This window comes from Salmo trutta, chromosome 23 (assembly GCF_901001165.1).
Source record: "Salmo trutta chromosome 23, fSalTru1.1, whole genome shotgun sequence".
NCBI classification, from domain to species: Eukaryota; Metazoa; Chordata; class Actinopteri; order Salmoniformes; family Salmonidae; genus Salmo; species Salmo trutta.
The window spans coordinates 35,045,353-35,061,021 of NC_042979.1; the positions used below are offsets into that span (position 1 = coordinate 35,045,353).

The following is a 15,669-nucleotide window of genomic DNA, read 5'->3' on the forward strand; positions in this document are numbered from 1 at the left end:
TAGGAACCTTATTTTGCAGGTGGTGGTGTTACCCTGGGGACAATTTTCAGTTCGTACCTAAAAATCAAAATAGCTATCCAGCTAGCTTGGGAGCACAATCTCAAACGACAACTACATATTTTTGCGATAAAGATACATTTATTGAAATACAATAGTCTTTAGTGTCAAGTTTCAACAGTTTGACAAACTACGCAGAACGTTTAAAATCTACAATGGCGTCGCCCATGGAAATGACAGAGTTGTATGACAACGCTTTGCTTGGAATCTTGCAGCATGTTGGAAACATCCAGAATTTCCTTCAGGTCTACTTCGGCTTCCTGTACCGCAAGACAGACTTTTACCGTCTGCTGTCAACCCCCAACGACCGTATGGGCTTCCCTCCAGGGGTGGCCGAGAAAATGGTCCTAAAGGTAGCAAATGTAGCTTACCTACTACTGCAGTTAGCTAGTTAAATATTTGACAACTTCTGTGTTAGCCGTTTAGGCCAGCCAATTTGCCCCCTAGAATGTTCGGAAGGCGAGTTGGTACCATGGTGGTCAATAGAACAAATAGGAGCTGGCAGGGTGAAAATGCCCTAAAACAAGGCCTGTTTTTTCGTGATTTCTTCAAAACTACAGCAACCAGCTGGGACATATGGTAATATTATGAAACTGGGCCCCACGGTGGATACAATTATCTAGTTTTTATCAGGACAAAAAGCATTGCTAAAAATGTAAGGTGTCCATCCTATCCATAGACATCTGCTCAACATAGACGTAATTTTTAAACGTATACTCAGTAGTATGACATAAGCATAAACAACGGGTCGATTTACCTACAACATCAACAGATGGTGCTTTCAAGACAACAGGGAAGTCGGAAAAAACGAGGTAAAAATCCTCACGTCAGTGATCTTCAGGTCGGAACTTTAGAAAGATGCCCGAGTTTCCGACTAGGAATTCCGAGTCAAGTGGTCTTGAACAAGGGCCTGCTCCAGGCATAAGCAACCGCGCTTATTGAACTCAGTCATAGTCTCAACTTACTGTTGAGAGTTAGAATAGTAGAATAGATAAGGTGCAAGTTCGAAATTGGGTTGTGCATCAACAATTTTTCTCTTATGTCGGTCACTTACAGTCACTCAATTAGCCATGTCAGCTAAACATTTTTAGATTGGTAAATTAGTCTAGCCAGCTATCTAAACTTCTAGTAATCATTGCTAAATACCGACCTGTCACGCAGGGCATGTGCCCTGACCTCCAGGGGGCCCCATTGATTTTGTTAGTCACTCTCATTCAGGTATCATTAACATGGCATAAGTCATAGTAAAATGTGTAGAATTGCAGGAAATTAGCTAGGGGGGTGGGCCCTGGAGGTCAGGCGCCCTGCGTGACCGGATGGTATTTGGCTATGATTGCTACAGTTGTTTTGAATGTGGCATTTGACCCACTCTTAACTTAGTTGCCAACAGTCGGCTGTATCCGGTTTTCAGGGATTCAGCGGATGTGGGAACTCCGCTCATGCATTTTCTTTTACTCCTGCTACGATAGGTTAACAGTGACCTAATCTGTCAAGACTACCATTGTTGGCATCTCTCCTTGCGTCTTAACTCGTATGGGAAGAGATGTTAGTCTGATGTTAGGCTGATTTGGTTATAAGTTGGGATGTCGTCCCCTTTTCTATGATGATGATGCCATCTTGCAGACTACCTTTTAAGGTGCACAAAAAGTGATTAGGGGGTTAATTATGGACTTAGCTCGTCATGTCTCTGTTTTTCTCCACAGTCCTTCCGTCTGTTTGAGCGTGTGGCTGAGCAGGACAGAGAGAGGCAACAGAGGGAGCTGCAGCAGAGACAGGAGGCCAGGATGGTGCCCCCCGCGGTGCAGGAGCTGGAGTTGCAGGCCACTGAGCAGCTAGAGGTGCCGAGAGGGGAGAAGACAGAGCCTGATGCCCAGAGAGAGAGCTCTGACTCAGCTTCTGGAGAGCCCAGTGCAGCCTCTAGCACTACCTCCTCTAGCCAAGCCTCTTCCAGCCAAGCCCCAGACTCTATTCCACAGCCCCATTGCAGCAGTGTGGCCCAGCCGTCATCACATGGAGACCAGGCAGCAGCAGCCTGTTCAGCATCTACAGAGTTAGTATTGTACTGCCTCTCTTGGCCATGCCAGTATGACTGGTTCTTTCTCCGAGCTTTTTCAATGCTTTCACAAAGTTACACAAAACAGGTTCACAACTGTTAAAACCTGTTATAGATGGGACATTTACATATTTGCAGAAATGCTCTACAAATACATGTTGGCAGTTTCGAATTTGGTAGAATCTCCTTAGTGGCATGGAATTGACCCCAATACTAAAATCCACCCTAATACCAACCCTTGTATCGAGTGCTTCTTCCACTGTGTGTGTGTGTCAGTGGTCAGGTGGTGCAACAGGCCAGTCCAGATAGTTACAATGGGGCGGTGAGGGACACCTACAGCTGGTCTCAGGACTACACCGATGTTGAGGTCCGGGTCAACGTTCCCAAGACCGTCGTCAAGGGCAGACAGGTAAACACGGTCACCACAGGGCTCCTCTTTCTACATATTTCAACCTTTTCAAAAACAAATCCTTAATGTTTATAAATTCCTGTTTGAATTATTATGATGTGATGAGTTTTCTGTGTCCAGTTGATGTGATTCTTGAGTTAAACATTTCTCCTGGGGTTGTACCATGTAATGTATGTGAAGTATTCATGCTTTAATTTCTCTTTGTGTGTGTCCGTGCCAGGTGTGTGTGAACATGCAACCGGGTAGTGTGCGTGTGTGTTTGAAGGAGGAGGCAGGAGAGACGGTCCTGATGGAAGGAGAGCTCACACATAAGATCAACACTGAGAACTCACTATGGAGCCTGGAGCCTGGATCTTGTGTGGTGGTGAGTGACACACACACACACACACACACACACACACACACACACACACACACACACACACACCTACAAATGTATCTAGACACACTCACTCACTGACGCAGCCTTCCTCCCTCTCCCTGTAGTTGTCTCTCAGTAAGAGTGGGGAGGTCTGGTGGAGTGCTGTGTTGAAAGGGGAGAAGGAGATTGATGTGAACCAGATCAACAGAGAGCGCTCCATGGCCACGGTGGACGAGGAGGAGCACGCCGTGCTGGACAGACTCACCTTCGACTACCACCAGAAACTACAGGGCAAGCCCCAGAGCCACGAGATGGTGAGAGCACGCACACACACACACACAAGAATGGACACACACACGCGCGTAAACATGCATACACTACCATCAAACTAACCTAAGCCTCATGATGTTGAGAAGGGCATACAGTTGAAGTCAGAAGTTTACATACACTTAGGTTGGAGCCATTAAAACTTGTTTTTCAACCACTCCACACATTTCTTGTTAACAAACAATAGTTTTGGCAAGTCGGTTAGGACATCTACTTTCTGCATGACACAAGTAATTTTTCCAACAATTGTTTACAGACAGATTATTTCACTTATAATTCACTGTATCACAATTCCAGTGGGTCAGAAGTTTACATTCACTAAGTTGACTGTGCCTTTAAACAGCTTGGAAAATTCCAGAAAATGATTTCATGGCTTTAGAAGCTTCTGATATGCTAATTGACATAATTTGAGTCAATTGGAGGTGTATCAAAAGAAATCAGCCAAGACCTCAGAAAAAAAATTGTAGACCTCCAAGTCTGGTTCATCCTTGGGAGCAATTTCCAAACGGAAGGTACCACGTTCATCTGTACAAACAATAGTACGCCAGTATAAACACCATGGGACCACACAGCCGTCATACCGCTCAGGAAGGAGACGCGTTCTGTCTCCTAGAGATGAACATACTTTGGTGTGAAAAGTGCAAATCAATCCTAGAACAACAGCTAAGGACCTTGTGAAGATGCTGGAGGAAACGGGTACAAAAGTATCTATGTCCACAGTAAAACGAGTCCTATATCGACATAACCTGAAAGGCCGCTCAGCCGGCAAGGAAGAAGCCACTGCTTCAAAACCGCCATAAAAAAAGCCAGACTATGGTTTGCAACTGCACATGGGGACAAAGATCGTACTTTTTGGAGAAATGTCCTCTGGTCTGATGAAACAAAAATGGAACTGTTTGGCCATGATGACCATCGTTATGTTTGGAGGAAAAAGGGGGATGCTTGCAAGCCGAAGAACACCACCCCAACCGTGAAGCACGGGGGTGGCAGCATCATGTTGTGGGGGTGCTTTGCTGCAGCAGGGACTGGTGCACTTCACAAAATAGATGGCATCACGAGGACGGAAAATTATGTGGATATATTGAAGCAACATCTCAAGACATCAGTCAGGAAGTTAAAGCTTGGTCGCAAATGGGTTTTCCAAATGGACAAGGACAACAAAGTCAAGGTATTGGAGTGGCCATCACAAAGCCTTGACTTGAATCCTATAGAAATTTTGTGGGCAGAACTGAAAAAGTGCGTGCAAGCAAGGAGGCCTACAAACCTGACTCGGTTACACCAGCTCTGTCAGTAGGAATGGGCCAAAATTCACCCAACTTATTGTGGGAAGCTTGTGGAAGGCTACCCGATACGTTTGACCCAAATTAAACAATTTAAAAGCAATGCTACCAAATACTAATTGAGTGTATGTAAACTTCTGACCCACTGGGAATGTGATGAAAGAAATTAAAGCTGAAATAAATACTTCTCTCCACTATTATTCTGACATTTCACATTCTTAAAATGAAGTGGTAATCTTAACTGACCTAAGACGGTATATTTACTAGGATTAAATGTCAGGAATTGTGCAAACTGAGTTTAAATGTATTTGGCTAAGGTGTATGTAAACTTCCGACTTCAACTGTAGGGACACGTGGAGGAATTTGGTGCTGAACTATGTTGAGTCCAATTGTGCAGTTCTGTATTTGTATTGTATGTACAGTGCATTCTGAAAGTATTCCGACCTTGACCTTGACCTTTTCCACATTTTGTTACGTTACAGCCTTGTTCTAAAATGGATTAAATTGTTTTTTCCCCTCATCAACCTACACACAATACCCCATAATGACAAAACGAATACACGTTTTCATAAATGTTAGCAAATTTATTAAAATAAAAGAACAAACTTTATTTACATAATTATTCAAACCCTTTGCTATGAAACTCAAAATTGAGCATCCTGTTTCCATTGATCATCCTTGAGATGTTTCTACAACTTGATTGGAGTCTACCTCTGGTAATTTCTATTGATTGGACATAATTTGGAAAGACACACACCTGTCTATATAAGGTCCCACAGTTGAGAGTGCATGTCAGAGCAAAAACTAAACCATGAGGTCAAAGGAATTGTCCGTAGAGCTCTGAGACAGGATTGTGTCTATGAACAGATCTGGTACAAAAATATACTGCTCAAAAAAATAAAGGGAACACTAAAACAACACAATGTAACTCCAAGTCAATCACACTTCTGTGAAATCAAGCTGTCCACTTAGGAAGCAACACTGATTGACAATAAATTTCACATGCTGTTGTGCAAATGGAATAGACAACAGGTGGAAATTATAGGCAATTAGCAAGACACCCCCAATAAAGGAGTGGTTCTGCAGGTGGTGACCACAGACCACTTCTCAGTTCCTATGCTTCCTGGCTGATGTTTTGGTCACTTTTGAATGCTGGCGGTGCTTTCACTCTAGTGGCAGCATGAGACGGAGTCTACAACCCACACAAGTGGCTCAGGTAGTGCAGCTCATCCAGGATGGCACATCAATGCGAGCTGTGGCAAGAAGGTTTGCTGTGTCTGTCAGCGTAGTGTCCAGAGCATGGAGGCGCTACCAGGAGACAGGCCAGTACATCAGAAGACGTGGAGGAGGCCGTAGGAGGGCAACAACCCAGCAGCAGTACCGCTACCTCCGCCTTTGTGCAAAGAGGAGCAGGAGGAGCACTGCCAGAGCCCTGCAAAATGACCTCCAGCAGGCCACAAATGTGCATGTGTCTGCTCAAACGGTCAGAAACAGACTCCATGAGGGTGGTATGAGGGCCCGACATCCACTGGTGGGGGTTGTGCTTACAGCCCAACACCGTGCAGGACGTTTGGCATTTGCCAGAGAACACCAAGATTGGCAAATTCGCCACTGGCGCCCTGTGCTCTTCACAGATGAAAGCAGGTTCACACTGAGCACATGTGACAGATGTGACAGAGTCTGGAGACGCCGTGGAGAACGTTCTGCTGCCTGCAACATCCTCCTGCATGACCGGTTTGGGGGTGGGTCAGTCATGGTGTGGGGTGGCATTTCTTTGGGGGGCCGCACAGCCCTCCATGTGCTCACCAGAGGTAGCCTGACTGCCATTAGTAACCGAGATGAGCTCCTCAGACCCCTTGTGAGACCATATGCTGGTGCGGTTGGCCCTGGGTTCCTCCTAATGCAAGACAATGCTAGACCTCATGTGGCTGGAGTGTGTCAGCAGTTCCTGCAAGAGGAAGGCATTGATGCTATGGACTGGCCCGCCCGTTCCCCAGAACTGAATCCAATTGAGCACATCTGGGACATCATGTCTCGCTCCATCCACCAACGCCACGTTGCACCACAGACTGTCCAGGAGTTGGCGGATGCTTTAGTCCAGGTATGGGAGGAGATCCCTCAGGAGACCATCCGCCACCTCATCAGGAGCATGCCCAGGCGTTGTAGGAAGGTCATACAGGCACGTGGAGGCCACACACACTTCTGAGCCTCATTTTGACTTGTTTTAAGGACATTACATCAAAGTTGGATCAGCCTGTAGTGTGGTTTTCCACTTTAATTTTGAGTGTGACTCCAAATCCAGACCTCCATGGGGTTGATAAATTGGATTTCCATTGATTATTTTTGTGTGATTTTGTTGTCAGCACATTCAACTATGTAAAGAAAAAAGTATTTAATAAGATTATTTCATTCATTCAGATCTAGGATGTGTTATTTTAGTGTTCCCTTTATTTTTTAGAGCAGTGTATTTCTGCAGCATTGAAGGTCCCCAAGAACACAGTGGCCTCCATAATTCTTAAATGGAAGATGTTTGGAACCACCAAGACTCTTCCTAGAGCTGGCCACCCAGCCAAACTGAGCAAATGGGTGAAAAGAGCCTTGGTCAGGGAGGTGACCAAGAACCCGATGGTCACTCTGACAGAGCTCCAGAGTTCTTCTGTGGAGATGGGAGAACCTTCCAGAAGGACAATGATCTATACAGCACTCCACCAATCAGGCCTTTATGGTAGTGGCCAGACGGAAGCCACTCCTCAGTAAAAGTCATATGACAGCCCGCTTGGAGTTTGCCAAAAGGCACCTGAAGGACTCTCAGACCATGAGAAAGAAGATATTCTGGTCTGATGAAACCAAGATTGAATTATTTAGCTGGAAGCCAAGTGTCACGTCTGGAGGAAACCTGGCACCATCCCTACGGTGAAGAATGGTGGTGGCAGCATCATGCTGCGGGGATGTTTTTCAGCGGCACCGACTGGGAGACTAGTCGGGATCGAGGCAAAGATGAACGGAGCAAAGTACAGAGAGATCCTTGATGAAAACCTGTTCCAGAGCTCTCAGGACCTCAGACTGGGGTGAAGGTTCATCTTCCAACAGGACAATGACCCTAAGCACACAGCCAAGACAACGCAGGAGTGGCTTCGGGACAAGTCTCTGAATGTCCTTGAGTGGCCCAGCCAGAGCTCGGACTTGAACCTGATCGAACATCTCTGGAGAGACCTGAATATAGCTGTGCAGCAACGCTCTCCATCCAACCTGACAGAGCTTGAGAGGATCTGCAGAGAAGAATGGGAGAAACTCCCCATATACAGGTGTGCCAAGCTTGTAGCATCATACCCAAGAAGACTCGATGCTGTAATCGCTTCCAAAAGTGCTTCAACAAAGTACTGAGTAAAGGGTCTGAATACTTATGTGAATGTCATATTTCAGTTTTTCGTGTAGATAGATGAAGGGGATAACTATTTAATCCATTGTAGAATAAGGTTGTAATGTAACAAAATGTGGAACAAGTCAAGGGGTCTGAACTTTCCGAATGCACTGTATGTATGTGGGAATTCCGTTCTCACAAGTTCTCTCTCTTTCTCCTCATGTAGAAGGTGCATGACATGCTGAAGAAGGGCTGGGATGCTGAGGGCTCTCCCTTTAAAGGACAACAGTTTGATCCCTCCATGTTCGACATCCCCTCCAGTGCCATACAGATGTGAACACACAATAATGGGTTTGAGAGACTGAGGAGAGTTAGCAGATTTATCAGTAGAAACTGCCTGGTATTTTAAGAGGATTCTTTCTTTTTCTGAGTGATCTTTGAATAGGAGGGAGATGAGCTTTGTTACTGTGTTCTGACTGATGTGACATACCCGGGTTGTGTTCATTACTTACCAAACAGAAGAAAAAATACAACCTGTGAGGAACTTCCTGCACTCCCTGAACGCTCATTTACTCTTTCCATTGCAAATTGTTTTAAAACCCTTTCCATTTCGGGCCCTAATGAACATGACCCTGAACATACCTGTTTAAGTGTCTGTCTGCCCACTGAACACACCTGGACCTAGGAGATAGCTGTACAGACACAGGTCTAGGATCAGATAACCCTCCCCATATCTTAACCTTCACCACCATTGAGGTGGAGAATGCAGAACTGACCCTAGATCAGTTTCGAGGGGCAACTTCCAGGTCCAGATGTCTGTGGTGTTTTACATGTAGACGACTGATATTGGTTGGCTAAATACCTCCCTGCCATTTTCATTTTACTGAGGTGTGTCAGTACTGTGTGCCTGAAATAAAAGAAATAAAACCTGCACTGATGCGTTCTCTGATGTCTGTGTGCTGTGGAGTGGCATTAAAACCTATGTGTCATTGGCATAGAGATGCAAAAAGTTCTCAACATTGTATCTGCTATTATGGCGTCTGTGGCAGAATGGGGAGTGCCGTTTGCATTTTTATGTTGTATTTATTAGGGATCCCTTTTCCATCCTGCCAAGGCAGCAGCTTCTATTCCTGGGGTCCAAACACACCAAAGCACCCACATTGAGGCAATATCCACTTTCAAGTAGTCTTATTTTCTTTAGAAGTTTGGAAAAAAGTGTAAAGATAATATTGTTGATTTACCACCACGTGCAGTGCTGGAGTCTTGAACCAAATCTGGTCATTTATTTATTGTGGCCATTAGATGGCGGTAATATAGCTGAAATACATTTATAAACTAGGCAAAACAATTTGAAGAAGTCATTGACTGATCGTTCCCAACCCATAGGAATACCCACCCAGTTGACTACTTTAAAATGGTGGAAGCCCTCAATGGCAATGTCCATGCAAAATGGGTTGTTGCTAAGTAGAGATCTCTATACGTCTCTATGGGTCCCTGTAGATCTACAGAGGTGTCTGGCGGCAGACTTGACATTTAACAGTAGTGCCAGAGGAGGGCGCTATAAAAAGATCTCTGATTCTCCTCAGTGCAGTATAATATTCCTTGGTCTGAGAATGGCAGTATCAGATGAATAAGATAAAAGATGGATATCAGAACTAATATATCTACACGCAGGTCAGACAGACAGCATAGACACTGACAGCCCGTTCTTTAACATTTTACATTTTAGTCATTTAGCAGACGCTCTTATCCAGAGCGACTTACAGTAGTGAATGCATACATTTCAATTCATACATTTTTTTTTTCTCGTACTGGCCCCCCGTGGGAATCGAACCCACAACCCTGGCGTTGCAAACACCATTGCAAACACCATGCTCTACCAACTGAGCCACAGGGAGGCTAATACAATCACAGACAGTTCTTTAAAGATTAATACAGTCACAGACAGTTCTTTAAAGCTTAATACAATCACAGAGAGTTCTTTAAAGATTAATACAGTCACAGAGAGTTCTTTAAAGATGAATACAGTCACAGAGAGTTCTTTAAAGATGAATACAGTCACAGAGAGTTCTTTAAAGATTAATACAGTCACAGAGAGTTCTTTAAAGATTAATACAGTCACAGAGAGTTCTTTAAAGATGAATACAGTCACAGAGAGTTCTTTAAAGATGAATACAGTCACAGAGAGTTCTTTAAAGATTAATACAGTCACAGAGAGTTCTTTAAAGATTAATACAGTCACAGAGAGTTCTTTAAAGATTAATACAGTCACAGCACAGGAGGTTTGGCAGCACCTTAATTGTTGAGAAGGTGCTCCTGGTAATGGCTCGAATGTAATTAGTGGAATGGTACAATGATGCATCAAACACATGGTTTAATACCATTCCATTCACTTAGTTTCAGACATTATTATGAGCTGTCCTCCCCCAAGCAGCCTCCACTGAGTCACAGATATTTCTGAAATATCAAAACAGCCACAGAGTTCTTTATAGATCCATACAGTCAGACAATTATTTGAAGATGAATACAGTCACAGACAATTATTTGAAGATGAATACAGTCACAGACAATTCTTTAAAGATGAATACAGTCACAGACAATTCTTTAAAGATGAATACAATCACAGACAATTCTTTAAAAATGAATACATTCACAGATAATTCTTTAAACATGAATACAGTCACATACAATTCTTTGAAGATCAAAATGATTGTCTTTCTCAGGTCTGAAGTGTAGAAGCTTTGCTCCTAAGAATAGAGTTATTTGTGATGTCAGTGCAGAAGAACAATCCAAGAATAGAGACAATAGACAGTAGCAGCCTATGACTCCGCAGATCTCTTCCGTGCCAGGTCAGTTACACTGGTGCTTTAAGTTGCCCAGTTCTTCAAGTGGACTGAAATGGTATATTTGGAAGTTTTTATTCGTCATGCGTTAGAGTCAATTCTATCTTACAAGAGGGAGGGGCCAGTTATCGCAGGATACATTTTGAGGTACTGCGTTGAGCACCCGCCCACCTCAAGCACTGATGTTGCCTACCATGGACCACACTTTGGTTTGAATTGGTGTGTCGGGTCATTGAAAAAATACGATAATCAAAGTATAACAGTTTAAGGATACATACCTGTCTAACAGTTTCGACACACTAAAATATAGTCCATTTTATTTGGGTAGACCTCAAAAAAGACCTCAATCAATTGTATTGCCTTTAGGCTATAGGTGTTCCAGCTGCTACACATGATTGGTGATGATGCCAAGGCCTGTAAAGAACATATCTGATTCTGATGTGCCAGGTGTTGTCGAGCCGTTGCAATTCCCCCTGGTGGTGGGAAAATGATGTGTTGAATTTACAGCGCGCTCGCCGGTGCAGAAACGGAGTGAACGGCACACTTTCGGAGAGAGAGAGAGAGAGAGAGAGAGAGAGAGAGAGAGAGAGAGAGAGAGAGAGAGAGAGAGAGAGAGAGAGCGAGAGAGAGAGAGAGCGAGAGAGAGAGAGAGAGATGCACCACTGCCTCTCCTCCACTCGAATAGCCTACATATCTTGAGGCCTGGTTCCTTGTGTTCTCTGGACAGAAAACGCATTACACCGCGGCATTTGTTTTTACATAGAATAACTAGGCTACTCTACGGATACATCCAATATAAATTCACTTGAAGACGGATTTATTTTGGGCTCACGACCCCCGCGAATAAACGGAAGATGGCAGTCACTACCTGTACACGTTTTACGGACGATTTCCAACTATATGAAGAACTCGGAAAGTAAGGCGTTGCTGCTTTATTGCTATATGATGGCACCATCATTGTATCCTCATCGTGTTATTCTATGGTTGCTTTGCATAGTTGCATGTCTGCAGATGTGTATGGGTTGTTGGAGCGGCAGCGCAGCGGAATGGGGGTCAGGGCTCATCTCTGCTGATCTGTCACGTTCGCAGCAACACAGCTAAACAAAACGCACGTTTTCACTCTGTTTTGAAGTGGAGCCTCGACATGACAATACAATATTTAAACTTGAAGATTAAAGATGGGCTAGCCTACATTTGATCTGCTTGCTGCATGGTCTGTAACAACAGCATCAGTGGGGACTGGGGACATGATGTAGCAGTCTGAAGAGAGAGGAAGTGTGCCAATTTTAGCTGTCAGAGATCAGAGCAGCATGGAATGTTTTGTAATTGGGGACTTGAGAGAGGATGGAAAGATAGGTGTGTCAGTGTGTGTGTGTGACTGTGTATGAGAGAGGGTGAGAGAGAGAGAGAGAGAGAGAGAGAGAGAGGGTGAGAGAGAGAGGGTGAGAGAGAGGGAAAGGGTGAGAGGGTGAGAGAGAGAGAGAGAGAGAGAGAGGGTGAGAGAGGGTGAGAGAGAAAAAGAGAGAGGGTCAGAGAGAGAGGGGGTGAGAGAGGGTGAGCGAGAGAGAGGGTGAGAGAGGGAGAGAGAGAGAGAGAGAGGGAGAGAGAGAGAGAAATTGTACCACATAGCAGGATAGGTGTGTCAGGCTGTGCTGGGTGGGACTGGGTAGGGGGGAGTATTCTCCTCATTCTCTGTCAGGCGGAGAAACATATTTTATAGATCATAATACATCCTTATGCAAACAGAACTGTAGAGATGGTACCATTATTGAATCCAAACATTTGCTGCACATATTACCATAAAGTAATATGTGCAGCAAATGTTTCGTAGAACTCCTAATACTAGGAGTTCTACGAAGAGGTCTGCACCTTTATGGCACAGCATGTAGTTCATTTGTATATGTAACTGCAGGTTCACTGGCGTGTGTGTTCTGGCCTGTGTGAGAGTGTGTGAGACAGTCAGGTTAAAGTGTGTGTGTTATTGTGTAACAGTACTAAGGTGTTCTATATATAGCTCAGAGAAAACGACACAGACGGTTACTGCTGTTTTCCCTGCTGAGTTCGTTATGCAAGCTCCCCCCAAAATACCAGCACTGCTACGGTACATGCACGCTCTGTCTCACTCTCTCTCCCTCTCACACACACAGATGCAGACGCACACACACACAAACGGTTGCACGCACACACAGAGAAATCCTTGAAAGACAGTTTTTGTTGTTTTCTCTTGAGTCTTCTCATTTGCATGATGTGCTGCTGTGCTGCTTGTCACGTGTCTCACACTCAATGACTCCTTTCAGGAGAAATGTCTTTACTCATGAAAGGCAGATGTGAAAGCAGCAGAGGGGAAGTGGATAAGGATATGCTTTTAACCTGTCCAGTTCTTTAAGATCAGTGGGAATGAAGGAAAGGAGACAAGGAGACAGTAGAGGAAATGACTAGAATATTGAGATGCTGCCAGGGCCAGGTGATGTCCAACACCTGTTTTATCTGCCTTTTTTTCCCAGGGGAGCGTTTTCAGTGGTGCGCCGCTGTGTGAAACTTTGCACCGGCCAGGAATATGCTGCCAAAATCATCAATACCAAAAAGCTCTCAGCCAGAGGTGAGACACATACACCCACCCACACACAAACAATATGTGCCAACTGTCAAATAGCTGCATGGTGGGTAAGCTGTGTGGTATCTGGTGAAATTATACAACATAAAGTTAGCTTTCCCATCCCTATGCAGTGTGTGTGTGTGTAGTGTAAGATATATATAAAGTCAGAAGTTTACATACACTTAGGTTGGAGTCATTAAAACTGTTTTTCAACCACTTCACACATTTCTTGTTAACAAACTATAATTTTGACAAGTGCGTTAGGACATCTACTTTGTTCATGACACAAGTAATTTTTCCAACAATTGTTTACAGACAGATTATTTCACTTATAATTCACTGTATCACAACTCCAGTGGGTCAGAAGTTTACATACACTAAGTGTCATGTCCTGACCAGTAAAAGGGGTTGTTTGTTATTGTAGTTTGGTCAGGGCGTGGCAGGGGATGTTTGTTTAGTGTGTTTCCGTGTGGCTCATTGGTAGAGCATGGTGTTTGCAACGCCAGGGTTGTGGTTTCGATTCCCATGGGGGACCAGTACAAAAGAGCGTCTGCTAAATGACTAAAATGTAAATGTTTTTGGTTTATGTTCTATGTTTTCTATTGCTATGTGGTTTTTCTAGTTTTTCTATGTCTATGTTAGTTTTGTCAATGACCTCCAATCAGAGGCAGCTGTTTGTTGTTATCTCTGATTGGAGGCCATATTTAGTTGTGTGTGTTTTCACTTGTGTTTGTGGGTGGTTGTTTCCTGTTTAGTCTGTGCACCTTACGGGACTGTTTTCATCGTTTGTTTTGTGTAAGTGTTTTGTTTTGTTTTTTCCTTCAATAAAAGAAGATGATAAATATACCCGCTGCATTTTGGTCTACCTACAACGACGCTTGTTACAGCACCACCCACCAAAGAAAGACCAAGCAGCGGAGGAAGGAGCAGCAGGAAAGCTATTTGGAGTCGTGGACATGGGAGGAGGTATTAAATGGGAAAGGACCATGGCACCAGGCTGGGGAGTACAAGCGCCCGAAGGAGGAGCTGGAGGCAGCTAAGGCAGAACGACGGAGGTATGAGGCATTATATCCTCCATTTCAGGAGGAGAGGAGGCAGCCACACGGGTAGTTTGGCTAGGCCAGGGGTGAGCCCTGAGCCAACTCCCCGTGCTTACCGTGGGGAGCCAGTCCAGGAATCAAGCGAGGAGCTTGACGTGAGATTCCGGAGAGAGGTACTGGCGGAAAGGGCACGAAGGGGCACCTGTGTTTATTATGGGGAGCGACGGATCAAGCAAGCACCATGTTATGCGGAGATACGCACAGTATTGCCAGTGCGCAGCTACAGCCCAATGCGCTTGGTGAAAGCTCCTCACAGGTGTCATGTTAGAGCCAGCATCGAGCCAGGACCAGTGATGCAAGTTGCAAGCATCAGACCGCCGGTGAGAGTTCATGGCCCAGTGTATCCTGTTCCTGCTCCTCGCACTAGCCTTGAGGTGCGTGTTACTAGGCTGGCGCTTCCAAAACCAGCCCCACGCATCAGGCCTATAGTGCGCCTGCCCAGTCCAGTACGTCCTGTTCCTGCTCCTCGCACTAGCCCTGAGGTGCGTGTCAAGAGTCTGGCGCCTCCAAAGCCAGCCCCACGCATCAGGCCTCTAGTGCACCTGCCCAGTCCAGTACGTCCTGTTCCTGCTCCTCGCACTAGCCCTGAGGTGCGTGTTAAGAGTCTGGCGCCTCCAAAGCCAGCCCCACGCATCAGGCCTACAGTGCGCAGTCCCCGTCCAGAGCTTCCGGCGACAGTGCCCCGTCCAGAACTTCCGACGACAGTGCCCTGTCCAGAGCTTCCGGCGACAGTTTCCCGTCCAGAGCTTCCAGCGACAGTGCCCCGTCCAGAGCTTCCGGCGACAGTGCCCCGTCCAGTGCTTCCGGCGACGTCCTACAGTCCGAAACCGACAAAGACGGCCCACAGTCCGGAACCGACAGATGGCCCACAGTCCGGAACCGGCGGAGACGGCCCACAGTCAGGAGTCTGCGGAGACGGCCCACAGTCCGGAGCCTGCGGAGACGGCCCACAGTCCGGAGCCTGCGGAGACGGCCCACAGTCCGGAGCCTGCGGAGTCGGCCCACAGTCCGGAGCCTGCGGAGTCGGCCCACAGTCCGGGGCCTGCGGAGTCGGCCCACAGTCCGGGGCCTGCGGAGTCGGCCCACAGTCCGGGGCCTGCGGAGTCGACCCACAGTCCGGGGCCTGCGGAGTTGGAGCCTGCGGAGTCGGCCCACAGTCCGGAGCCTCAGTCCTCAGCCCTGAGTCTCCAGAGACGCTCCTCAGCCCTGAGTCTCCAGAGACGCACCTCAGCCCGAGGTCTCCAGAGACGCACCTCAGACCGAGGTCTCCAGAGACGCACCT

General features: G+C 45.9%; 2 protein-coding genes across 2 annotated transcripts in view; both read left to right on the top strand.

Moving 5' to 3' along the window:
• The first annotated feature begins 40 nt into the window (after positions 1-40).
• Positions 41-8,781, top strand: nudcd3 (NudC domain containing 3). The gene is made up of 6 exons (XM_029709987.1): positions 41-410; positions 1,761-2,107; positions 2,387-2,519; positions 2,740-2,883; positions 3,006-3,194; positions 8,075-8,781. Exons 1-6 carry the CDS (start codon positions 213-215, stop codon positions 8,183-8,185), a joined length of 1,122 nt encoding a protein of 373 aa, XP_029565847.1. The 5' UTR covers positions 41-212; the 3' UTR covers positions 8,186-8,781.
• Positions 8,782-11,312: 2,531 nt separating this feature from the next.
• The window catches only part of camk2b2 (calcium/calmodulin-dependent protein kinase (CaM kinase) II beta 2), a 68,952-nt gene continuing 64,595 nt past the window's right edge, over positions 11,313-15,669 (top strand). The window contains exons 1-2 of the mRNA XM_029709988.1: positions 11,313-11,607; positions 13,196-13,290. Of these exons, the coding sequence (XP_029565848.1) occupies positions 11,546-11,607; positions 13,196-13,290 (157 nt within the window). The 5' untranslated portion in view covers positions 11,313-11,545. The remainder of the gene's footprint in view (positions 11,608-13,195; positions 13,291-15,669) is intronic.

Bases quoted from the DNA above. Each gene is read 5' to 3' on its own strand.
- nudcd3 (XM_029709987.1), top strand. From the start codon at position 213: ATGGCGTCGCCCATGGAAATGACAGAGTTGTATGACAACGCTTTGCTT. The intron at 411-1,760 runs GTAGCAAATGTA...TTTTCTCCACAG, and splicing joins CCGAGAAAATGGTCCTAAAG to TCCTTCCGTCTGTTTGAGCG. The intron at 3,195-8,074 runs GTGAGAGCACGC...CTCCTCATGTAG, and splicing joins AGCCCCAGAGCCACGAGATG to AAGGTGCATGACATGCTGAA.